The 26,485-nt window shown below is 40.6% G+C and overlaps 1 protein-coding gene across 4 annotated transcripts in view; it reads right to left on the bottom strand.

The window, feature by feature from the left end:
* The window catches only part of LOC119899255 (alpha-1,6-mannosylglycoprotein 6-beta-N-acetylglucosaminyltransferase B-like), a 162,974-nt gene that overhangs the window by 56,873 nt on the left and 79,616 nt on the right, over window positions 1-26,485 (bottom strand). For all 4 annotated transcript variants that reach the window (XM_038713775.1, XM_038713777.1, XM_038713776.1 and 1 more), the window contains 2 exons: window positions 23,204-23,368; window positions 16,295-16,464 (listed from right to left, as the gene is read on the bottom strand). In XM_038713775.1, the coding sequence (XP_038569703.1) occupies window positions 16,295-16,464; window positions 23,204-23,368 (335 nt within the window). The remainder of the gene's footprint in view (window positions 1-16,294; window positions 16,465-23,203; window positions 23,369-26,485) is intronic.

Here is a 26,485-nt window from a genome sequence, read left to right as displayed (position 1 = left end):
CACACCGTGAGCCCTGCAAGCGGACTGGAGCCAGTCGTGGAGGCCAAGGAGTCTACTGAAGCGGCCAGCACCGCGACCAACTCTGGGAATGGGACCGGAGATAAAAACGGACTTTCCACACTGCTTTAAAAAGTTAAAAAGACGGTTAAAATCTAATTTTGTCAGCTCGGACTGCTGAAGAGCTGTGTCATTTGTTCCCACATGGACTATCACGCTTGTGATGGAGGACAGGAGCAATGGCATTAGGTCCTGGAGTTTTTTTAAAATGTCAGCCGTGGTGGCACCGGGGAAGCAGTGAGTGGTAGCGTTAAAGAAACGGATGTTTCTGGTTATGGCGTCACCAATTATTAGTGTGGTTGGGGAGAAAAGGGGATGAGGAGATGCCGGTTGTGGGGTTCCAGAGCAGGATGAAGCAGAATCTGCTTCAACACTGCGTGCGGACTGAGGATGGAGTGTGTGAGCTGCCAAGTGTTGTGTTGGAGTAGCAGTAACAGACCTGAGAGAAGGGCTACCCGACGGTGCAGGGTAGAGACGGCCTCCGGAGCGTCTGAGCACAGCCTCCTCCAGGATCCTACGTCGGGAAGCGGAGGTTTTTGACCGGCGGCCCAGCCGATCACCGTTTGCCACCAGTGCAGGAGATGTAGCCGGTGGAGGAGATGCAACAGTGTCGGCAGGCACTATCCTGTCGAAAAGGATCCGTATCAGGGTGACTCAAAGCCGCAGGTGCATCCGTTGGATGGACCGGAGTGTCATCAGACAGAGCTGCATAGCGGTTGGAGAGGCCGATGTGCGGAGGAGAGGCAGCCCTGTCCGAGCCTCTCTTGCAGCCACGGCACCAGGTTGACTGGAGGAAAGCCTTGGAAGGGTAGAGGGGTCCTATAGCACGGTGTCGTGGATGTTAGCGGCTAAGAGAAACAATCTGTTTGGCTTGTACTGAAGCCACATCCATAAAGCCAGTCAGCAGGGAATCTTTCTCTTTGAGTTCCCCTGAAAGTCGGCGGATGTCTTCCATAAGGTCAGCAATCTTTTTGTTCGCTTTCTTAAGGAGTGTGCAGTCCTCAAGGGGCAGAGTTATCTCCCTAGCATAACATTAGTCGCCGTAGCTTTGTTGTGATCAGTAGCGTTGATAGCGCTTTTACGGTCATCTAGCTTAAAATCCATGTCGGATGACTAAAATCCTCAACCTACGCAAAACTTAAGTTAAAAACTTGAGTAAAAAAAAAGGATATAAAAAATGTAACGAAAAAGTGTGGATTAAAACCGGATAAGAGTCAGGTTTAAGACGGAGCTTCCGACAGGTAGCTACAGACGCCAACGCATGCGCAGAGTACAGATTACGTCAGCGATTACGTCAGCAATTTTGTGACTGACCTGTATCCATGAATTTTCCATCGATGTTGTTCTCACATGGTTTGGTGTCATTATTACCTGTTCAGCAATGCTTGCTATTTTTTCCACTTTAGGTTAGCCAAGATAAACTACAATAACCTAGATTAGTGAGGCAACAAGGGCTGTAATGGGTCAGACAGACAGAGCATTTTAGAGAATTTCAGATGTGTTACTACATGACATTACACTTCCTCCAACTTCTCTTATCAGTACTTTTTTTTCCTTATTCCCTTTTGCGTCTGCCTTAGGCAACCTCTCATGTGAAATAAAGCTCGGGAAGGGAAAGGACGTTGATGAATGGCTGATAGTGGTGGTTTTATTGGAGCTCCGTTTAATGTGTCCGTGGGCCTTGGAGTCTATTCAACGATACAACTCCCCTCTCCTGCTTCTATTCCCCAGTAAGAAGAGATTGAAAAGCCCTGAGCACCTGGGTCTGGGATGACAAAACACACACTCTCATGCAACAGACACATCCCCTTGCTGTACTTGTCTGTCTAGCTTTTCTTTTTCCCTTACTTTATTCAGCCACAGCCAACTGTTTTGGTCCTGCAGATGGTAGAGGCTGACATCCTTTAGCCTTCTGCCACGCAGTCGGGACAACTGAGGCCAAGTAAATACCAAGATGAACTTTACTCTCCACTCTACCCTTCTCTCTTGGTCAGTTGCTATTTTTCTTTCACACACTGGTCAATATGATTTAATGTGCCAAAATGGCTTACAGAGAAGCCTGTTTCTCCATGGGGACCATAAACCTTTTTTTTTTTGGAAAAACATAGGTGTAATTGATAATGACACCTTTTTAGGATTTAGGAGTTTCATTTACACCTAGCAATAAATATGAGTATTTATTAGCCCGGGTCACAAATCTGACTGGATCCATCATTTACCTGGGCTACATGCATCAGGGTTGGCACCACTCCAGCCCAGAAGGTGGAGGTAATGCACCTGGAAGTTCTCATTCATGCCTCCCTCTAAACCACACAGATCATTCAGTGAACAAACTGACCAGAGATCAGCCAAACGCTTTCTGGATGACTGAATGCTGGAACTGCTTTCTCCCTAATTTCAGTGTTACATCAGCTGCCATTGTCACAGGGGTCCGACCTCCTAAACTTTGAAGGAGAAAATATTATGCATGCGTCTTGGAGAGAATGATGCATGTGTCTTTTTAACATCTGGCTAAAATGCGAGCAATTTCAATCAGATCTGCCTGAGACACATGAAGTGATGAGTGTAAATGGGGTCAATGCAAGGCTGACTTGGATCTTAAATATATAGAGCATTGTTAATATTATTAGTTACACCTGTGCATTTTGGTTTTTCCTGTTGTGTCTATAAAGACAAAGATTAAGGACTAAGGCTTTACTATCAGTGTTAGGCGTGGGAGTAGTGACAAAATTAAAACATTGCAAAGTGTGACATATTGTGCAGACGACCTACCTTTAACACAAATGGGAATTTTGAGTATATATGACACTTAAAGACACATAACACATAAAAAATACATTTCCCAAGTTCAATCTTGTGTCTCTATGTGAACTGTCAACATCTTGTTACGTGCTAAATATGTGGAAAAATATATATTTAAAGTATTATTACACAAAAATCCCTCTTTCCTCTGTAAAAGTATTTAATAGGGCTGGGCATTAATGCGTTAATGTGATAATAACGCGTTAACGCATTAATTAATTACCACAGACAATTATTTTATCACACGTTAACACAGTTTTTATTATTATTTTGAAAGTCCGTTGCTCACGGACTCTGAATACACATACAGTCAAACCATGGGTCCCAGGAGGGGCAGGATGTTGATCAGCGTGTGGGAGAAGTAGATAAACAAAAGCAAGACAAGCAATCAAATGCCAAAGCGAAGTAGAAACGTTCTTAAAATCACAACGTAGTCACTTGGCCCCGTGGGTTCTCTCGGGTAAACAGAAAGGGAGACAAGAGCTCTGCAAAAAAACGGCAGCCGCTCTATGGATAGTAACCAAGGCAACAGTTTCTTCAGTGCGCTACACAGCTGTAGCCTATTTAACTTAAGTTAAAATTATAGGCTACATAACTTTACCTGATAGGCCTTCATCTAGTTTTGTGGGGATGCAATGCCATGCAAATTTCGTACAAAAAGTTCAAGACAATTCAACTTCGCCAGCAAGCAGGTGTGCGTGAGGCAAACAATTCACCTCACTCTAACAGGGACACTTGCTACTGAACATAGACTGTTTTGCTGCTCTGTGATAAAAGAAAAATGTTTCTGCTGATACCTGTTCAGAAAAAAACAGGAAAACAGATTTATATATGTTAACCTGTTGCTCAGAAGGTGCTGTTATGATGTTATGATTGTGGCTCTGGACTCTGAACAAGCTTAGGGTGGCATGGTGGTGCAGTGGTTAGCACTGTCACCTCACAGCAAGAAGGTTGTGGGTTCAAACCCCATTTCCACCTGCCTTTCTGTGTGGAGTTGCATGTTCTCTCTGGGTGCTCCGGCTTTCTCCCACCGTCCAAAGACATGCAGACTAGGTTTTGCCCGATATCAGCCAGGATTGGCTCCATCACTGTCCCCTTTTCTCTTTGCTGATCCTGCACCAGTATCAGCCATAACCACAAAATATAAAGTAAATATGTAATTCTCTAACTGTACGTACTACTCACTGTGAAACTTTGTCTTGGAAAATGTAAACATTGGCTCTTCGTTGTGCATGCTACAACTCCTTGTAGAACTGAAAAATGCAGTGTTTAAGATTATATATTATACTATATCTATCTATGTGTCAGCAATATTCCAGATGATATGATCTGTCTCATTTCACAATTTTCAATTTACATTATTACTTATGACCAAGGTTTTAGTCACGTTGTAAAACTGCCCCCATGTTAAAGGGATAAAAACCTAGGGAAAAAGGACTCGATATACCAGCATACACAGACACACTTGTGTAAGTACACCAAGGATTGTGCTAAATCAGCTAAAGAAGCGTCAACAACAGCTTGTCCTGTTTGTATTTCCGAGTCCCAGTTGTGTCACGCAGACCAATTAAAGGTAATGTCATGTGAAGATGTGAGTCAAAGCAACACCAGTAATGAAAGACAAAGTCACCCATGGGCCACAACTGTTTTTTCCCTTGTTTCATATCTGAGACAAGGGATAAAGGAAGTCATTACCAAGTGTGTGCTGCTGTGGTGTGTGTGTCTCTAAGGGGTTGCAAGTAAGGGTAGGGGTGATGAAATGCTGTAAAAATCTGGGAAGTTGCTAACAAGCACATTGATTTGAGCTTAGAGAGGAACAACTGCAGGAAGAAAGAAAAAGGAACAGATAGACAAAAAGAGGAGAGCAGATAGGATATATAAAGAGGAGAGGAGAGAAGAGCAGAGTGGAGAAGACATAGGATCTACAGAGAGGAGAGGAGAAGAGAAGAGAAAGGATGTTCCAAGAGGAGAGGAAGAGGAGAGGAGAGGAGAGGAGAGGAGAGGGAGTTTGCTTGTGATTTGTGTCTGCTAACTCAGACACACTAAGCAGACAAAATGATGCAGACTGAGCATACTACTCATTTGCACACTTCATTTTTTTTTTTTTTTTTTTTTACAAGGAGATGAGCTGACGCTCTGTCTCACACACCCAACTCACACACAAAAACAGACCCCACAACTGATCAATGTTAATGTGCTACAGTGAAGACGGAGCTACCTCACAAGTCTCTTCAGGAGTTTCACACAACTCAGCAGGTTCTCTTGGATAAAGATCAGATACACACTCCCTACATAACTCAAAGCTTGGATATTTTTTAACAGGAGACGCTTCTCCCCCACACTTACAGCCAAATGTATAATAATGTTTCGAGTCAGCTGCTTTACAAGTTGTTTCCTTCTAAACCTGCATAGTTGTTCACTTGCACAACAAAGTCAGAAGGAAAAGAAAAGTATTAGGAAATAAGAGAAAGCAGTGATGTAAGGAAAGTGAGAGCCGCCTAATTGCCAGGGAGAAGGAAGGAAAGCAAGATCAGGGTTTTAAAGAGAATATGTATTTGTGTACATATGTTCACCGTGTGTGTGTGTGTGTGTGTGTGTGTGTGTATGTATGTGTGTGTATTCTTATCTTCTTGGGGCAGGAATAGTAAGGCAGCTCGTAGCCAGCCTGTGGGAGAGCAGCTCCAGTCTCTACAGGCTTCACTTTAATGATGGTGGAAGGTGAGGGAGTCAAGTTAATAGGGGTGAAGAGACATGTAGCCAATTTAAACATGGCAATAAAAGGTGTAAATGCACAGAAGACGCACTGCGGATTGTGATTTGATGCGTTGCTGCATTGTGACCTCATTGAACACAAATGTAAATGCAGTATATCCAGTGTTGTACATGAACGCCCTTAAATAGCGACGTTCATTGAACGTGCACATGTTTTTGGTGAACAGTGAACTGAACGGATCTGTTTGTGAACAAGAAGTCACACTGTTGAGTTAAACCTAATATATACTACTATTATAACAGAAAGGAGTAAACATTATGTTCAAAGGTAGCACAAGGAAATTATGTCAGGCAATCTTAAGTTTAATTTTCACTTTCTGTCTGAGCATTTACATTGGTGCACCGATGAGAGATTGGATCTCAGTGGGGACACTGGAAATGAATGCACATTAATACCAGGTGTAAATGTAATCAGGTTTAAATCATATCTAGATACAATCTGGATACAAGATGCATTTTTATGCCAGGCTTAAATTACTCAGAGAGACAGTGGGAGAGACAGATAGAATGAGAGGTGTTTATGAGGCCCAGGGTTAGCCTTTGACTTTACAGAAAAACAGAAACACCTTGGAACAAAATGAGAATAAAGTAGTGAACACAGCAACTCCCACAACCACCCACACATGAACATCCACTTGCTTATTCTGCACATTGCATTAGTAATATTTAATGTTTTCTTCACTGAGGCTGCCACTTAACAAGGTCAGAACACATTTAGTCCACTGATGTTGACAAACATGAAAGTGAGAGATGGTCATTTTAACCAAAAGCAATAGGAGACACTGGCAGAAACAGAAAATAGAAGGAAGAGAGAGATTTAAAGGTGTTGCAGTGAGGGTCAAAATAGAGCACATACAAGACAGAGAACAAAATGCAGAGAAAAACAAGTGTGCAACACAGAGGATCTGAAGACCAATCCAATTGAATAAGACGTTATGTAACCTTAGTGGATAGCTCTTTTTGCATTAATCTCTTGGGTTATGCAAGCCATTTCTGGGCCAAAGCGCCAGACTTACAGCAATGAGCTTATGTGGCAAACTATTTTTAGGTCTTTTACAGCACGTCGTCACTGCTATAGTACTACATGCACACACACAAGATTCATAAACACGTATGGAACCTTTCTCTTCCTGTAAAACGCTCCCTCTCACACCAGACAGACAGAGCTACATGCAGTCCACTAAGTAGATAAAGCACACACACAACTGCTCTACTGAACTGCCTTAAGTCCCAAAAGTAGCGCTCACTGTCGCGGTGCTTTATATCTAGATGCAAAAAGCTCTATATGCTTTTAACACTGATGACCTGTCCAAAAGTCAGACCAGCAGATTTGACCTTTGAAACTGATATTCCTGTGGATTCCTTTCCAGTACAGTTTGGAGTAGGAAAGAGAGGTTTAAAAAAACAGAACAAAAAAGCCACAATAGATTGACAACAATTCCTTTTGTTAGTTTGACTGGCAAAATGAGAAGACAGAGGAGAGGCATGAGTTCACACTGCGAAAGCCAAACTAGAATTACAGTACAGATGTTTTTACACCTGATACGATCCGTACCAGAATACATATGAACTGTACTCGAGACCACTTTTTCAATGAACTAGGCGTGCAACGGATCACAAAAATCACGGTTTGGATTCTGTGTGTTTAAGGCACGGATCAGAAAATCAGACAATGTTCCGAAGTCACAGCCTACAGAATGCAACGTCTTTTAAATTAGTCACTCTCCCCTAACTAATCATTGCACTTCAGAGTTAAACATAGCATGCAGCTGTTTTTCTATCTTTTCACTGCATATCTGCATCACGATTTACAGATTTATTACTTTAACAAGTGACACGCAGTAAAACTGTTTTTCAAACTATGATGGTTAAACCTTCTAATGAATCTACGGTTCACCTGTGTGCCCAACCGTGAGGAAAAGTACAGTACAGTACACAGTGTTCACACTAGGGCTGACCCCGAATAGTCGAAGATTCGATGCTTCGATGGGTGGAGCCTGATTTGACTGTCAATCTCACAGTTGAATCTTCGCAATGGGATAGGATCTTACCATTTTGGCTATTCAACTCATTTTCCACGACAACAAGGGTGACGCCATTGCATTTGTGTTGTCATCCTACTTCCGGCGGAGTGGGACCATTACTTCCAGTTGAGTGGGACCTAAGCTAGCTGCTAGCAGTAACGTCAGACAATAACTGAGAAAAGATGAGAAGTTTTAAGAGGCGAGAACAATTGCACACACAACGTTATGAGCATAATGTGACTAAGGTCGGAGTGTTGTTGTGCATTTTACAACTTACACCTAAAGCGCACTGCGCCCATGTGTTAGCATAGCTATGGTTCATATCATTTCGGGATAGCCGACTGATGAAGTGTTCGGCTAAGATGCTCCTGTAAAGAAGCTACGTCTGGTGCTAGACAGGTTGTCAGATTCAGATAAGCTAGTTATATACGTCTTCAACTGCATAAAGTTACGTTTGTTAAGTCCGTTCTATAAATACATTTATAGATCAGTACCGAGCAGGTAACTAAAGTAACTAAATACAATGTATTTGCATGATTACCATTGCCTAACAGTACCTAACGCTATGTATTTCATATTTGACATTAAGGTGTTAGAAGATATTATGATCTCCATTACACTCTAACTATAGCTCACGTTATTCCTGTTTACATATATCGCAGATGTTAGCCGACCAGTTAGTTACATCTCTCATTCAGATATGGATATTGATCGGGCTGCATTGTACATATAACTCTGAGGAACAACATTGAGGAACCACCGCCTTAGTCAGTCGCCTTAGTTTTTCTTTATAAGCCTTTATAATGTGACCAGATGTTAGCTGTCAGTAAATCATTTTTATAAACCTTTTCAATGTGACCAGATGTTAGCTGTCAGTAAATCATTTTTATAAACCTTTACAATTTGATCACATGATACCTGTCAGTTAATAGTTCTTTATAAACGTTTTCAATGTGACCAGATGTTACCTGTCAGTAAATATTTATTTTTTATAGACGTAAACAAGGTGAGATCTGTAGATTCCCCTAAACCTTACAGGAATGTACTCACATTAATAACATACGTCTGTTAACAACACAAACGTTGCAAGGTAATAATAATAATGTATGTATAATCTAGATAGTCTTACCTTTCATAATATCAAGGCTGCGTGGCTACATGACCTTCCCGAACCAGCGACGAAGCCACTGATCCCTGGGTGCTAGTAACTAGCAACGGTAGTACCTGTGCCGTAAGGTTCGGGCTGCTGGACTGGCTGGGTTTCACATTGGCCTTTAAAAAGATGAAATCCCCCTCTGTGTGTAACAGTACCTTAGCCTACACGTAGGTCTCGGTACTTTTATAATTTTTCATAGCTGCTCCATCAACTCTTTCAGACAGGTCTAAGTAAGGTTTGTAAAATATGTCCCACTCGGTTCTCTCTGGCTACTTCTTCATATTGTCAAATTGCCTATGCTAATTACCCATGTTTACACTGACGATGGAAGGGACACTTTAGGACCATTTGTTCTTCTTATGTAGTTTTCTGTCTGCTTCCATTTCGAAATATTTGGGGCATTACTTGTCATATTTGATTATGTTTGGTTATTGCTAGCTAAAAATAAATCATCTAACCATTATAACTAGCAAACTACTACCAGACGTGATGTATCAGTATTAACTGAAGTCGGATGAAAAATGCAGAAGGATGAAGTATTAAAAGTGGGCGGAATAAGGTGAATGTGGGGGAGCTCAATGTTTTACACACCGGTTTTCTCCCAATAAGTTAATATACAGCCTATTATGATAGAAATTTCAATATATTATGCTGTAAATAGAAATGTGAAAAGAAAGAAGCTTTTAATATATATTTTTTTAAGTGTGTGAATAAATCCAACATTTTAACCCTAACCCTTAAGGTAGGGGGCGCTTCAAAGGGTGTGTGTGTTTGACATACGAGGAAGAGAGAGAGCATCAGCTCTGCCGGTGTTGTGCCGTGTTGTCCGCACCTCGTAGGAAATTCAGATCATTTATCACCATTGATGAACCACACAAAGATTATTATATAATTTTTCAATTGTTACTTGGAATAGATCCGCGAGAAACCGCGACATGCATGCAGTTGTCAGCTGCACAGCATGCACGCTCTGAACTCTGCACAAGACCGGTGAATGGCAGGCGAGCAGAGAGAAAATGGTCAACAATAAGCCTCAGTTTAGCTGGAAATGTTCAGTATAAGTTACAGCGAGTAATGAACAGAGACTGCAGCTCTGCAGCTTCTCGAGATTAAAGTGGAGCTACCGTGTTTAACCCCCCCTTCCTGCCCATAAACAGATGATTCGACTATCAGTCAACTATAGGCAAGACTTGACAATTCTGATTCGACTATATAAATCCTTAGTTGGCGACAGCGCTAGTTCACACTATCGAACGAACTGACCTTTGGGGTCAAGTGTACTTAGATCACCCTAGAAATCACTCTTAGGTGCAGGGGCAAAGTAAGAAAGGTGGCACATTGACTGAGCACAGGGTTTTAGGTAAAGTTTTGGATTAGTGTTATGTTCACATTTAGTGTTAGTGTTATGTGCACTTGAGCTCGTTCCCCCAGTCCTGCTGCAGACCTTACATCTGTCAAGTCACACTATCCAATTATCAGCACATCTCAGGGACAAAAGAGATTTGGTCCTTTTGGATTCCCCACTTCCTCTCTCCTCTTTACTATATTGGAGGTGTTGATTGACTGTTACTCTGTGTGTCTCCACCTCCAACCCCCAAAGGCTAGGACTATAATTTCCATGGCAACTGAGACATTACCTGCAGTTGGGATACAATTGTGAAACTTGAAGTTATAGGAAGAGATGAAGAGGGATTTAAAAGGTATGTGACCTTGATTTTGGTTTTAAATTGGTAATCAGGACAAAATCCACATGGAAAACTTTAAGGAAACAAATTTATAAAGGCAAACATCTATTTGCCCATATGGTTGGCCAGATATTCTTACTTTGAATATTGTTTGTTTATTCTATCCTATGACCCCAACTGAAACACTTAAGTATACAAAACATGACACAAAATCGATTGATGACTAGCATTGAAATTAAACTCTTCGGTGGAGAAAGAAGAAAGGGAAGAAACCCTAATCTGACAAACAAGACCTAAATATTCAGAAAGAATTCAATAAAATCTGATGAATTTAATATCGAACAGTTTTCAACAACAGAAGTCAAAAGTGTTTATAGTCGTCATAAACAGCTACAGCGGAAGGCGGGTGGTAACAAGTGTGTTATTGTTTAAGTATGGAGATAATGGCGCACATTTTCAGACAGTCTCTTCTGGAAGGACTTAATTGTGTAACACTTGGTTATAGACATGAAGAGTGCATATGATTGTATAACTTAAAAGAGAGCTAACGAGAAAAGTCCAAAGCTATTCGACCATCCGAGAAGCAGTCCTGACAGTGTCTGCAGGTCTCTTAATTCAGTCTAGTTTCTAATTTGTCTTTTTCATCTTGCTTTTCACAAATCAGCTTTGTCAACTTTTTTGTATTCTCGTAATGACACCTTTACTGCTTTAGATGTACTCATGGTGGTCATTACATTAAGGCTAACATACAATGTATGACACACAGCAAAACATCCATGTCCATTGTTTTCTACGTAAACCCCCACACTGTCAGCACCATATGTGATGCCCTAGAGCAGTAGCAATCTGTGTGTGTTTCACATCCATGTTACTGTCCTATACAATGTCTACTTCTTCAGGCCACATGGTGTTTCTAGTTTGTGCTCAAAAGGCCACTTCTTTCTCTCCTGTGTCAGTCTTTTATCTTTCAATGTTCTTGAACTTTCTATATATCTCCTTACAGTAGTGAGATAATCAGGCACAAAAGATGCTGACCATACACCTTCACATTGACTGCAGTAGCTCTCTGTGATCTGGACCTGTATTGTAGAGCATGCACAGCCCTGTCTTTTCTCCCTCTCACACTAATACATCTCAGGTGCCTTGCCAATCTAATTGGCACCAAATTCAGCTTCATTTCCATCAAACTACTCAGTTAGCCCACATTGTGAGGAGTGCACACTCAGCAGAGACGAGGAGATGCAAAAAGCTGTATTGAATTAACTCAGGTTTGTGTGTGCTGTTGTGTGGGGTTAGTAAATGGTGCAAATAAAATTTCTGCTTTGCGCAGCAATGAAGGACAGTCCATGATCCAAAAACAAAGGGAGGGAATTTATCAGTGAGCCTTCAAAAAAAATGTACGTGAAGAAACCTTATTTGCATATTAAAATAACAAGCCCCAACTACATAGATGCCAACACAGCACTTTTCTGTAGCCTACTGAGATATGTCTCTACTGTTCCACAGAAAAGGGAGATTATAAGTGAATGATTCCCTGTATCATTATGACCGGCAGACTACAAGACAACACAATACACCAGTGTTTGCCAACTCCTCATTAAGGAAATTTGCTATTGGCAGTCCCAAAAGTTGCTACATGACATCATCAAATAATTTGCATAAATTGCCATATCCATGCAATTGTGATAGACTCTGTAGGAGAGAGGAATAATGTAGTGGGAGAGACAAAAAGGGAGTAAAGAACACCCTAAATATGTTTAGAACTACAATTCATTTGCAGTCTCTGGACACAGAGGGGTGAACATCTCCTGCTCTGAATGCAGCTGGGAGGGACTGCTGCGTGAGGACTGGGCCGACTGTGAGTGCTTTGGGACGGGCCCACAGCAGCACCCGCAGCTTGTTGAGAGGAGTACAAGAACGATACGTGCTTTCAAGTTAGAGTCTCCAAAAGTCTCCAATAACACCGGAAAAAGTTGTTAGATTTGTCACTCTGAGCTTTTTTGAATGAGTGAATGAATGAGTCGGTAGAGGTGTCTGAAAACTCGCCAAATATAGCAACAAAGTGGCTAAGTTGGCAACACTGAATCACGTTAACAGGAGAGTAAGTGATTCAGCAGAAGAATTTTTGATATTTGAACTCAAATGCCAAACATATACACCCCTCCCTTCAGTGTTTCCTCAGAGGAAATATTCGCTGAATTTAACAAAAAGTATATTGGATTACAAACACTTACTATCCCTTTGATGTAGAGAGAGCACAAAAGCATAAATCTAAAGAGCTTTTTATCACCAACTTAAGAGCTCTGTTTCAATAGAGGAATCAATAGAAGTTTTTTGTCCACATAATCTGGTTTATTTTCACTCCATTGTCTGTGGGCCACAAAATGCTAGTGAATCTCTATGTGCTCTGAACATCCATCTCTACGCAATTAAGTCCAGCAGCATGACTGGAATGCTGATTGGAAACTACAAATCAGGGTGTATGTTATATACAGTATACAGTAAGACCAAAAAATCCCCTCAGTGGCCAATTACAGCTACTCTCTGTTCCCTCTTCAGCCAAATACAACTCTCAGATGTGGCCATGAGAGCAATGTTTTACAGACTACGTGTACACACAAACGGCCATGGACACACACACCACAATGTTGAGTTGTGGAATTGCGGATGTGGGCGGATCTGGGCACTTCTTGTTCTGCCGGAAGAAAAGCAAATAAAAATCTGCGTTTGGACTCAACTTTCACTAAGCAGCCTCTTTGGGGCAATTGTTAACTGTCTGCTTGGTTTTCCACTTGTCTCAGTCGGTCTGCCCACTTAGATTGTCAGACCATTTGTCTGTAAAAATGTGTCTTGACTACATCTTTGTGTGTGTGTCTGTCTACCTGGTGTGTGAAATATTTTTTCAAAATGTCTTACCTCAAAGGAACAAAGGAAGAAGTGTAGCATGTTTATAAAACTGAACAATATTGGGAACAAGTAGAGAGAAAGTAAGTATAGAAAGAAACTACACTGTAGTGCTATAAGAGACAGTGGTAGAGAAAAAAATAGAGATATATAACTGTACTGTGTACTACAAGTTGCACCTCAAGTGCCATAAGTTTTGAGGGACTTATTCACCCTAAACAATGTAATAGGACATGTTTTTATTGTTTGTCTTTACTTCCATTACACCAGCAAAGAATATTCTGACTTGGTACCACAATGAATCAACATCAGTAACAACAATCACATCAACTCAAGACATCTGTGTGGAAATACTGTGTTGCATGAAATTTCACAAAATGCGTTTGTTGATTTGCATCAGAGTGATATTTTTTGTGAAATTTAGACGCTATTCAAGGTGGTTTCCTAATTTCTTGTCTGTTTACTGACAAAAAGTGATGACTGCATTTGAATTAAATGACATGAATATACACAAAGTCATTGTGAGTGTACAGAGAAACAACACAAAAATGCAGCAGATTTCTTTTCGAGGATACTCTAAACATTTAATTCTTTCACAAATAATGTTTTTACCCTCTATGTATTTTACTGTGCCAACAACAGAATAAAACTCATGCTTTTCAAATCACTGTGTGTGTAGTGGTAGTGAGGCAGGAAATGAATGGCTAAAAACAGTGTATCCTCCTTTAAGCAGTATCTGTTTTCCCAGAATGGATTTTGTCATTGATGGTTTAACTGAATGGACCGTTTTACAGTGTTACACTATCATCTCTAACATGTTACCTTCAGGTTCAGTCTAAAAATGACTAAAGCCAAACTGTAGCTGTACGATTTTCCAAACATTATGATGAGCCAAAGCTTAATAAAGACAGATTTATGGGGAACTTGAGAGACATACGAAAGAAGAACACAGCATTTTTATTCTTATAGTACAACTCAATGACAGCCAAACTGCATTATCACCTTAGTTCAACTTTAATTCCTAATTTTGTTTCTTACTGAAGGCAGGGACCAAGGGAAATGAAAGGTGTGAGAACCAAAAAGTGACACATCAACAAAAAACTATTGGACAAATGGCGTAACCCTTCTCTGTTCCACTTTCCTGAGGCAAACCATGTGGAAAGATTGACATCAGGAGGCATAGCTGATGTGGTATTTCTCACACCAGTGTTTTTAAAAGAACTGAGTCAGGATCTAAATTCAGTTTGAAGAAAGATTTAACTGCTTCCCCGAGTAATCCAAAGCTAAAAGCCATTTCTTTCTTCCAAAGCCATTCCATGCGGGCAAGGTGAACAAAATTATTCTTCACGCTGGTATGTCACATTATACTGCAGAGTCGCCTAAAACAGCAAACCCCGGGTTGTGAGATAAACCAATTTTAAAATGGTCGTCCCAAGACACTACAGTGACATATACGCAGTAAAAATGAACCCACCATCCATTTCAAGTCTGACAACTGAACTCAGCCTTGTGAATGTCCCTGCCATCTATAAAAAACATTTTTTAAGTGTAAAATTCCTAGAGATTTTCCCACCAACTCCTGCTCTCTGCAGAGGTGTTATATGTCTACAAAATGACTGCCAAAGGCTGTAGGTCAATACAATTATTCTTCTATAATTTGTGAGAGTTGTTGCAGGCAGTGCACAGTGTAAAAGAGTACAGTGGGGTCTCTGTAGACATCGCCATATTGATTTATACTCCATAGCTGTGTCATCGCAGTGATCAACGATGGCAGAAAGACAAAGACTACTGCCCAATCAAGGCTGAACAAAGACGTCGCCCATCTCCAGTATGATTCAGTTGTCTTCTCAAGCTCATACCTATTCATAATTTTACTGTGCAACAGTAGCCATCCATCTTCATGGGAACCTGACAACCTGTGTGATTTATTCAGTCTTGGCCATGAAGTGGATATTGCATAAACAGGACAGAACAAGCCTGAGGGATCTCTCCCAACAGGGTAGATTTACATCCATCCACCCGTCTGTGTGTGTATGAGTGTGTGTGTTGGCTCTACAGCTGTATCCGTCAGCAGAAACATGTAAGTGTGCTGACGCAGGGGATAGAAAGACACACACCGACGCAGTCATACTGACAGGGTGCTGTGAGTGTGTCAATACGGGATCAATACAGCGACAAATAAATCAACCCTTACAGCCCTCATACCTGATCTTTGGGTTAAGTGGGAATGGCGTGTAATTAAAGCTCATTGCTCTCTTAAACATTTTGAATAAAATATGAGTACAAGAGCACAGTGACAGCAGGAGGATTGTAAAAGATCATCGGTTTGTTGTCACAGCTGTCAGCAGGCGTAATGTTGTTGCAGTCATTTTGTATCCGTCCTAATAAACATATTAAATACAACCTTGACATGATGACATTAGCAAAAGTAATTTATACAGTAAACAAAACATGCTGACGTTAGAAACAGCCATACTTAAAGTGATCACATTGTTTACTTATTGCCTTGACCCTGCCAATCAATAACCTTTCTCTTTTTAAAGTAAACATGTATTTACTGTATATATGGATAATCCCTACATCAACCCTACCCTACCACCTATTAGCTTCTCTTAATGCCAGTCATTTGTTAATTAAGATTTATTCTGCTTTTCAGCTGTGGCAGTAACTCCTTGATCTTTGCAGCTTCTTTACATTATTAACACCAGCAGTATTTGCTGCTTTTACAGTCAAACTAGGCAAATTCACAGTTTGCACATTTAGCAGAGATGAAAACAAGGTTTCACTGAAGGGGAGATATCATGGGAATGATGAACAGAGAGTTGAATTTGATGAATAATACATTGGGTTAACATGTGCATTACCATCTGCTCAAAACCAACTCAGTAACTTACCCCTGCAGCTCCTTGACAGACATGGAGATCTTGAGGTTATGTCCCAAAACATGGAGGGCAGTGAGGATGTCCGCCCACTGGACCATCTCTCCCAGAGGACCCCCCTTCAGCACTTTTGGGCTGAAAACATCTCCAGACTCTTCTGTTAGGAAGCCGACATGGACCAGGATCTGAAGGACAGGGATACATTGTGGCAGAGAGTTAAAGTTTGCAGAGTAGCTCCACAACAAAGCTCCACTTGAGAATAATATCGACATGAAACAACTAAATATTCATTAGTTGGATTACTTATCCTCTACACTTCAGCATCTAAGTAACATGACTTTATTAGAACTTTGTCTTAATTTTATAGCATTTCTACAAAAACATTGTACACACCAATGAGATGAGATCTGCTGCAATGAAGTCCAATGGGGCAAAAACATGAGCAGCCAGATTATCTGTACCACTTTCTTTAAAACTAAAACCAAAAGTGAGAGCACCTGACTTTTCACTAATAATCCCTCATTGCACAGGACAACAGAGTACACACACAACTCAGGCGTGAATGGTAAATAAAAGCTGAACTAAGATGTTGGTCTTAACACTGTGATGGATGTTTACAACTGAAGGTAAGGTAACAACTTTACCTTTACCTTCCCGTCATTTCTTCTTCCAAATAGGTTTGGTTATACTGGGGGTTCGCTTAAAACTTGTACTTACTGCTTGTGTTTCATGCTTGCTTCTCAGGAATTATCTTTATGTGCACAATGTCATTATTACTGATGAAAAAAGATGAGCAAAATGACTTGTAATAACTTGGCCCTAAAATTCAGCAGACAGTTATGAACAAAGAGTAACTTCCTCTTCATTTAATAAACCATTTGTTAACATTAACAAAACTTCTCCCACAACAATGATTCTTTATAAATTATTTCCTGCCTATAAATTGGCCTTACTTTGTTCGTTAACTCAACTTCACATTGTAAAGTAGCAGCTCTGAGCTCATAGTTTAAATGTACAATTTTCTGATTAAAAACCCAAAACAGCAAGAACTCATTTATCAAGCGTACTTTCCCAGTTAGCTTGAAAACATTCAGCCATTCTTCAACATGTACTATAATGTTCATGTATTACAATACCATACTTTCCAGACTTACAGTACTTTATCATGTCTCGATGGTGGTTTAGTAATTTATATACACTTAATGTGTGTATATTTAAAAGTACATTTAATTTAATCTGATTATAATCTTTATATATACTGTACGTGCGTGTACTATATAAAGTTAAGCTCCTTGAAAGTTAAGCTTCTGCGGTGCTAACTGTTTTAATGAGTTTCAGGATTGGAATCATTAGAATTTCAGACTTATCCAAAGGAAAATTATGGAAACTGAAAAGTAATTATTTGAAATCCCCAACAAATTATCCTCTCACGCTCCAATGGAATAGCATGCACATGTAGAAATCCATGTGGACTTTACCGTCCAACTCATTTCATATGCACTGTATGCCTATACAGATAACTGCTGTAACTAATTCTTAGGCACCCGATGAGAAAATCCCCTTTGTTTTAAAACATCATATCACACATGTGAAGGAATTATCACATTTTTAATGTTGCACTATTATACAACTTTGCACCTACAGGCTACAGCCCTGCCATGCATGTCTACCTAGCTGATGCATAATCAGTGCAACCCACTGAGAAATGAGGAACACGTTGCCTTTCACAGCGGATTAGACAGAACCATGTCCAAATGTTGCTCTGCTGAGTAATCCTGATTAACTAACACAGCATGAACGCCTCCATGCAACATACATAATGAGCTTAAGGCCAACTGTGTGGAGTTTGCCAGAAAGTTTTGACGGTGATTGCTTACTATGTCTGCGCCTTCACAGCTTTGAACTGTAGAGGTTTTGATTAAAAGCGTCAAAGATTCTGAATAGCAGGGGCATTAGTTTGCTCACCTGGTAGAGCACACGCACCATATACAAAGGCTAAAGTCCTCATCGCAGCGGCCTCTGTTACTCATTCCCTCTCGCTCACGTTTCCTGTCTCTCTTTGACTGTACGGTCTAATTAAGGCAAAAATTACCCCCACACCCAGTAATACACATGAAAAAGATTCTGAATAGCAGAAAGAGAGAAAAAAATGCAGTCTGGATATCTGATATATAATTATTTAAAGTTGTCATAATTGTACATCATGATGATGATTTTGTATTATAGCTGTATACATCCAGAACAAGTGCACAGTACAAAAGTCACTCCATAGATGTCCTAAAATTAACATGTACAAAATGTGTGTAAAACATTGGACAGTGGTGCGTATGTGGCAGAGTCAAGCTCCAGTGACACTCTAGCTGGCGTGAAAAATCCCCTGATTTAATAAGCCTGCTCTATTAACTTCTGCTTCATAAAAAAAGATAAGTGAAATTGAATTACAGTTTGGGTGGCAGATGGCAAGAGTGAGAATTCATGGTGCCAATACTATTCACTCTCTTGGTTTGGTGGGGGCAGTGGTGATGTTTCACACAAACACTGGCAACCACGCAAAAATGGAGACAGAAGGAGCTGAATTTCATACACTGGCAGCAGCACAGTAACGCTGCTAAATAAATATGAGAAATATCACACCGTGGCAGCAGAGCTGAATAAATGTGGATTGGATTCTGTGAAACTGGCATCCACACACAAATGTAAAGTTAATAGGGAGAGAGGTAAGGGTGCTTTACAAAACCTGGCAACTTGCACCCGTGATCTAGACTACTGAGGAGGGATTTCACTTTCTCTCTGAAAGGCAGTATTTATCTCCATTTGCAAATGTTAATTCCTCTGTATGGGAACAGAATTAGAGTGGAGTTCAATGAAACATATCAGAACAACGCTGGGGAAGTAACCTTTATATCACAGAATAGGAATCAATAGCTAGAACGGAGAGGAGAGAGAAACTTGAGTGGGTGGTTTGCACTGTGTTTTACTGTGCAGATCACCGGCACACACTTTCGCCGCCAACACAATCTCGCATACATTATATATATATAACTCACTTGAAAACAAAGAGGAACGGGTGGAAAAGCCAAACAATGGGAAGTCAAAGTAAAACTGTACTTCCTCATAAACTCCTGTATCACGGCCAGCTGCCTCCCTCAGGAATCTGACCACAACATACGTGGACTTATGGTACTCCCAAATGGTGTGTGTCTGAATGTGTGTGCTGATGGCTTTTGAATTGTGTTTTTTTTTCTTTGTCTGCATGCATTTGTTTCACACTGACATACATCAATGATCTCTGTGTGTAGATGCTTGTGTGCATGTGGAAGCGCGCTCATTCGCCGTGAGCTTGGGGAGATTCTCAAAAGGATCTAAACTTACTCTACTCTCTACTGTTAACGTCCCATGGGGATTGAACAAAAAGACCTGGCAAATCCGCTGAGACAGAAAGAGAGGTACGATAGCAACGCACTCATGCTGAAATCTATCACTCACCTTTAGAATGCCCTGTCTGCCATTGTGTGTCTTCACACGCCATCCCTCTCACAAAACTGTACTGCCAAAAATCAAGCTATTTTCACAACATTTCCTGTTCTGAAGGGTTTTTTTGGATTAAATGATTAAATAACTTGGGTACACTGTAGAAAAGAAAACATATTATCAAGCTAGTCCTAATGTTAGGAACAATTGTGTGTTATGAGTGTGTGTCCAAGTAATATCTTTGGAAAGTCCTTGGTGCGTACATGAGAGCAGGAGAGTAGAAGTGGCTCTCAAGTATGTAGTACCACTGCATTGTTCTGCTCCACTCATCACTAACAGGCTAACGAGAGAAGAATGCTAATGCTTGTTTCAGCATCTGTTAGCACAAGACTTTGCAGGTGTGTTTGCGCGAGTGAGTGTGTGTGTGTGTGACCCTGTTCACTCATGCACTGTGGCCCTTATGAAGGTCGCAGCTGTCCGATGGAGGGCCACGAATGGCAACACAAGCTGGCACTGCCAACCATCACTACTCTACCCTTAATTTCACCTTCTCTCTCTTCCTCCTTTCCCCTTTTAATTTCTCCTCACGTCTCTACTCCTTGTTGTCACATTCCTCCAGACTGCTTCTTCCCCTCTCCTCTTTCCTCCTTACTTTAGCTTTTTCTTACCCCCACCCCGGCCCCCCTCACTTCACCCTCCATACCCATTAGTCTCCTACACTGTCTTCACTTCATCAGTCAGAGGTCAATTAACTCTCAAGAGGGCAGACACAGGGAGAAGGGAAGTTAACATTTTAGCATTATGCTGACAATTAGCACTAAATGTGCATGCTCAATGCACACCAAGTAGGCAAAGATACACACAAAGTCACTTGCTGAGATACTTAAACTAACACCTGACTGGCACTGAACACGCTGTAGCAGGTTAACAGGATAAGTTCAGTGTTTTTGAATCTGTACTATTGCTTCATTATACTATAATACAGCTTAGCTGAATATGTTTCCTTTGATGTCTACAAAAAAAGAGAACAACAATTTGTTATACACAAAAATGTTCCATCAGCTATGTTATAATGGCTGAATGGTTGACCCAGGCTTTTGATTATGTTTAATAATGGTACTAAAAAAGAAAACTGCTTTGAAAGTGAAGTGCAGTGAACTCTACAAGCCATCTAGAAATAGGCAAATTAGTCACAAAATAAAAAAGATTTCCAAGAATATGGAAGGCAGGCTACTTCATTACTCGCAGCGGCACTGTGCATAAAAGTTTCTCAAACGTCTATCTCTCAAATATATTTGACTGTGGGAAATAGTGAAATCTCTTCTGCTGTGACTCTCAGGTTAAAAAAAAATCCCTCTGAATTACATTTCTCACATGTGCACACACACACACACACACACACACACACACACCTCCCCATCTCCTTGTGTCTGCTGCTGACAGTTCAGAATCAGGTTGCCTTTTTTCTCATTTTGCTCCCGATCCATTCTCCCTCCATATTCGCCTCTCTGCTCTGCTAATTTATTCTTTTTCTGAGTAAACATCTACTCTGCTTACAATCAAAGAGAAAGCTAAACAAGGAAACAGAACTGAATCAACAGAGCCCCACTGGAATTGTAAAGACTGTACACTCAAGCAGAATGCTGAAATTGCTATTGGAAGCGAGGATTTTGTAAAAAAAAAAAAAAAAAAAAAGGTTAGGCGAGTGAAAGGCCGTAGTCAATTCACACGAGACACTGTTTTTTTGGAGGTCATACTTAATTAAAATCAAACAGTGTTCTCCTTCTCAATGTTAAAGTGAGTGCTTAATTTAAGGTTTAAAGGAAAATGAAATGCTGTGCGGGAGGAGGGTAACGGTAGTCAAAAACGGTAAATTTGACTGGTAAAGAGAGATTTCACAATAAAATGTATGAGATTCTGCCTTAGGCTTTTATTACAATGATATCCAATTAGCAGTCTCACAGACACACACAGACAGGAGAACACATTTTTACGTCTAATTATTGTGATAAACCGCTTTTGACAGCCAAGGCTAACTCTTACAAACACCAGGACATCTGCTGTTAAGATAGCAGCTGCATGTTGTAAGGCATATAGGCTGTTCACACAGCCATGGGGGCCATGAAAGAGGATACCAAATCCCCTCAGTGCACTGCAAGAAAGGAGAACATCAATCTCAGTGACAGAGGACAATTTCCACCCTTGTTAACTTATTTTAGAGAGAGATGTGGGCAGAGAGAAACATTTTGGAGAGAAGAGGCAGAATGTGTGCTCAATCTGCCTTCTCACATTAACTCATACATTTATAACTATTTTTTCAACTAAAAGATTATGAGTCTACTCAAGACAGGGTACAAAATGCAATTGGTGGGGAGGCTCGACAAGTTACGAAAACTTCGAAAGATTATATCCAGTGTAAAAGTCTCCCAAAGTTTTAATTACATATTGCTTTCACTGACATTTGGAAAAGTAATCCTTGAAATTACACACTTAGATTTATATTATATTACTTTTTTTTAATGAAAAACATCCACAGGCACCTTGGCCTTCTAGACTTTGTTTCTTGCTCTTCTCTGCGGTGCCTCCCATCTCCCCTCTCCACCTCCATCAATCCTTTTCTAATAGATATTCTCCAGCACCTTCCCCACCCTATCCATCCTCCTCACGGCCTTCCTTTCTCATCTTATTCTTCTCCCTCTGGCACTGGCACATGCTTGGCATTTCATCATAATCCCAAATCATTCACCATTTCTTACCTCCTGTCTCCCTTTCGTTTCTTCTCCCTCATATATCGCTGCATCTCTTTCTTCCTTTCTCTCACACTAAACCCTTGGCATTCATGGCTGCATGCTGGAAGCAGCCAAGTCCATACTACACTGCTTCAGTGCCAACCAAAATGAAGTTTAACAATTTAACAGTGTGATACCGTACTAAAGTCTTATTTTACAGTACCCAGCTTTGAAAAGTATTTTTAAACGGACATTTATGCACCAATTACAAAAGAAGAATGTGGACGGCAGCGATGGATGACAACCTGTCATTACCTCCTCTATCATTTATCTCCTTCAAGCTTCTACCATAATTACACAAGAAGCATATGTAAAAAGGCTTTTTAGCAACAACTACTTGAGTGTTGGTATGTGGGTTAATGTTTTTCATGTTGTACAGTTCAGTTGTGTAGTTGGACTCCTCCATTCTCCCTCCTATTGTACCTTTTTTTAAACATATTACCACTGTTGTGCATTGGTGTGCATTGTAATACTCTTTACACCATTTAAGCTCTTGACCTCACTTGTTATTGTGAGTTTCTCAGCAGCATGTTGCATTTAGCCATGATAAAACAATATTTTATTCCAGTACCTGATCACAGTCGAAAGAATAAACACCTCACACACTCCATTCTTACTTGACATCCTCCATCATCAATCACCCGTTTCATTTTTCATCTCTCACCTTCTTCTGGTCTCTCCATTGTTGCTCCAGCTTGGCATCCAGGCGATTGGCAGCCGTTGCCCACTGCTGTGCAAGGCGACGAATTCGGCGCCTCATGAAGCTGAGGGACTCCTTTCCTGTCCCAACCTGGTCCAGCAGTACAGAGAGGTCTGTGCGGAAGGCAGCCTGGGAAGGTAATGGATAGAAAGTGGGTCCACCACTTTGGTCCAGAGTGAAATATCTCAACAGCTACTGGATGGATTACCATGACATTTGGTTCAGATATCTGTGGTGCCTTGGTAATGATCCCCTGACTTTTCACCTAGCACCACCAACAGGCTGACATTTCTGGTTGAGAGTGAAATTTCTAGACAACGGCTGGATAGATTACCATCTGATTCGGTGCAGCCATTCATGGTCTTTTTGAACTTTGGTAATCCTCTTGACTTTTCATCTAGCGCCATCATCAGGTCACAATTTCAATTTGTCTAATACTTTGGCATATCTATCAAATAGTTTTCTTTATGGCCCAATCCCAATGTCCCCCCTAAACTCTAAGCCCTGAACCCTCACAGACAATGTGCAATGGCCAAAATGCTGTTGACAGGAACGGGACAGCCCTTTGCTGCTTTATCACGTTACCTTGATGACGCTGAAACACGTTGCACACTTTTTATTTTATGTCCTCCAAAAGTCCTTAGCATGGCTGTAGACTCTAAGGCTACGTTCAGACTGCATGCCTTAATGCTCAATTCCGATTTTTTTCCCAGATCCGATTTTTTTTGTTTGACAGTCTGACACATTATAGTTTAAATGTGGCCCATATCAGACTCCAGTGTGAACTGTCCGCGGCCTGAAAGTGACCTGCATGCGCAGAAGAATAACACGAGGTCATGTGCAGCACGCTGTTGCACGGTACAGAAGTAAACAAGGAGCAACAGAGGTTAGCTCCGGTTAGCTTGCGGGAGACTCCCGTTTTTCATTGTCTTCTCACGGGTCACATTTTCCCGAATTATGACAAGCGTTCACAGATTTCTGTTCTTTTCTTTACGGTTTCTGGCGCTGGACAACTCACCCCCGCCTCCCTCTCTCTGCCCACTGTGTCCACTCGGACAAGTAGCATGCACGTAACTCAGAAGAGAGCGTGACAGGTGAATTTTAGGTATAAGAAAAGGGATCTGTGAGCAGATGATAGCGAGGTAGAGAAGGAAGAGAGCCACAAGTTTAATTATGGCTTTTTGTGGAGATTTTTCGTTCAGCGCGGCTCCGTTTACAGCAGAACAGCTGCTCTACAGTGACGTCAAAGTCGCATCAAATGCGACCTGAGTGTCCAGTCTGAGGTCGCATTTAAAAAGATCTGATCTGTATCGGATTTGGACCACATATGGAAGTGGCCCAATTCCGAAATGGAAAAGATCAGAGTCCATGTGACTTAGCCTGTTCACACTGTCATGAAAAGATCAGATCTGAGTCAAACATAGGGGGAAAAAACTGATTTGGGTCACATCGGCCTGCAGTCTGAACCATAGCCTTAGTCTTTTTGGTCTTTTATTGCCTTCAGTGTTGTTAAAATACACTGGACTGCAAAGTGACTGAAAGCAAGAAGGAAAAGATGTGAAAGAGGAATATGTCATCTACATATTTAATCAGCTGATGTAACCTGTGCATGTAATCTTTTTTTTGTGTGTGTGATGGTGATTCTGAATTCTCTACAAATGCAGGAAAACACTAGCCGGTAGATTTTTATAAACCATTTTGCAATATGATGCAATATTTGCCTTGTCAAATCTCATATTTTAGAAAACTATTCTAAGAACGATTGTGTCCTAAGAGAACCTTGTTCACGTTTCTATTTGTTTTACAATTTAAGGCTGGCTTTTGTTTCCTCTGTAAAAGAAAACAACAGTTACAACAGCATGCGTTTTGTAACTAATGATATAAAGAGTCATGACAGTTCTCCTCTGAGAACAGCTTTGGCGCCGCCCTGTTTGTATGCAAGAAAACTGTAATCTACAGTTCAGTAATTAGGATCACAGGGTAACAGAGATATCAGTCTTCATTTACACTGACATTCTGCTTTACCTCTAGAAAATGGCACAGCTGCCACCAAGGTGAAACCATACACACAAAGATACAATGCGCACACATCACTTTATTAACTACTTTAACCATTCATTATTGCTTTGTGTTCTCAGACAAACACTGTAAAATGCTGACCAAGCCACTGTAACTGGGAACACTATAGTCAGTATGAGTGGGTTAAGACTTTCCTTATTTCATTTGGTGAACATCCAAATTCTATTATTATCACTGCACAGGCTTTCCTCAGAGGGCACCTTTACCTGTATTGTGTTCCTAATGTGAGGGGGGAAGTAGTTTATAATAAAATATTGGCAATTTCATTGGCCTGTGATAAAAAAGCAGTTGATATTAACTGTGAAATTAAGAGGGGGAATTTGACTGTTCCTTTATAAAAGCAAGGAGAACTAGGGAAGGTTACCAATACTCAATTTATGAATGCATCCCTGTCACAGATGTTGTTGCTGTTAAGAAGCTAGATACTGTATGTGTAAGTATGTTCTTGTTTGTAAAACCTTGCAAACTGCTCACACTATGTTATTGTGTATTAGTTTGTCAGTGTAAGGAATTAAAGTATTAAAGTTTTTTTGCTGCTCCATGACCTCAGAGTCAATGAGAAAAACAGAGGGTAGAGGATAAAGACGGGAGGGGAGGTTGGGGGTGGGGGGGTCAAGTCTGTTTTAATTAATAGAGAGAGAAGAGGGTCAGATGAAGATTTACTATTATGTAGTAACGGGGGCAGATCGCTCACGCTTCTATTACTGAACAGCGTCTTTTGAGCAGAAGGACAGTCTTTTGATTAGTACTGTGGACATGTGGCTGACAACTTAATGGCCATTATTAATTACCAAATGCATTTTTAATTGTCTGTATTTGTTGTTATCAAAACTCAAAATATAACTGAAACAACTTGGGACAAATTATGTAAGAATTATATTTTGAATGGTGTATTTTTGTTTGGTAAAAACTGTAATTATAACACATCCATGTCTTATTTGTCAATTCCAGCAGCCGACTTAAAATAATATTTTGGGAGTCTTAAGTCTATTCCTTCCCTCACTCTGGCAGTAAACTCTTTTCTACACTGCTGACTCCATTACAGAATATATATATACATATATATATATATATATATATATATATATACACACACATACACATACTGATGTTTGGTCACTTTTGAATGCTGGTGGTGCTTTCACTCTAGTGGTAGCATGAGACGGA

Source organism: Micropterus salmoides, unplaced genomic scaffold (genome assembly GCF_014851395.1).
Source record: "Micropterus salmoides isolate LMB-PRFRI ecotype aquatic unplaced genomic scaffold, ASM1485139v1 Ms_hic_scaffold_12, whole genome shotgun sequence".
NCBI classification, from domain to species: Eukaryota; Metazoa; Chordata; class Actinopteri; order Centrarchiformes; family Centrarchidae; genus Micropterus; species Micropterus salmoides.
Note: the sequence above shows the minus strand (reverse complement) of the source record. Positions and strands in the feature narration are given on the sequence as shown.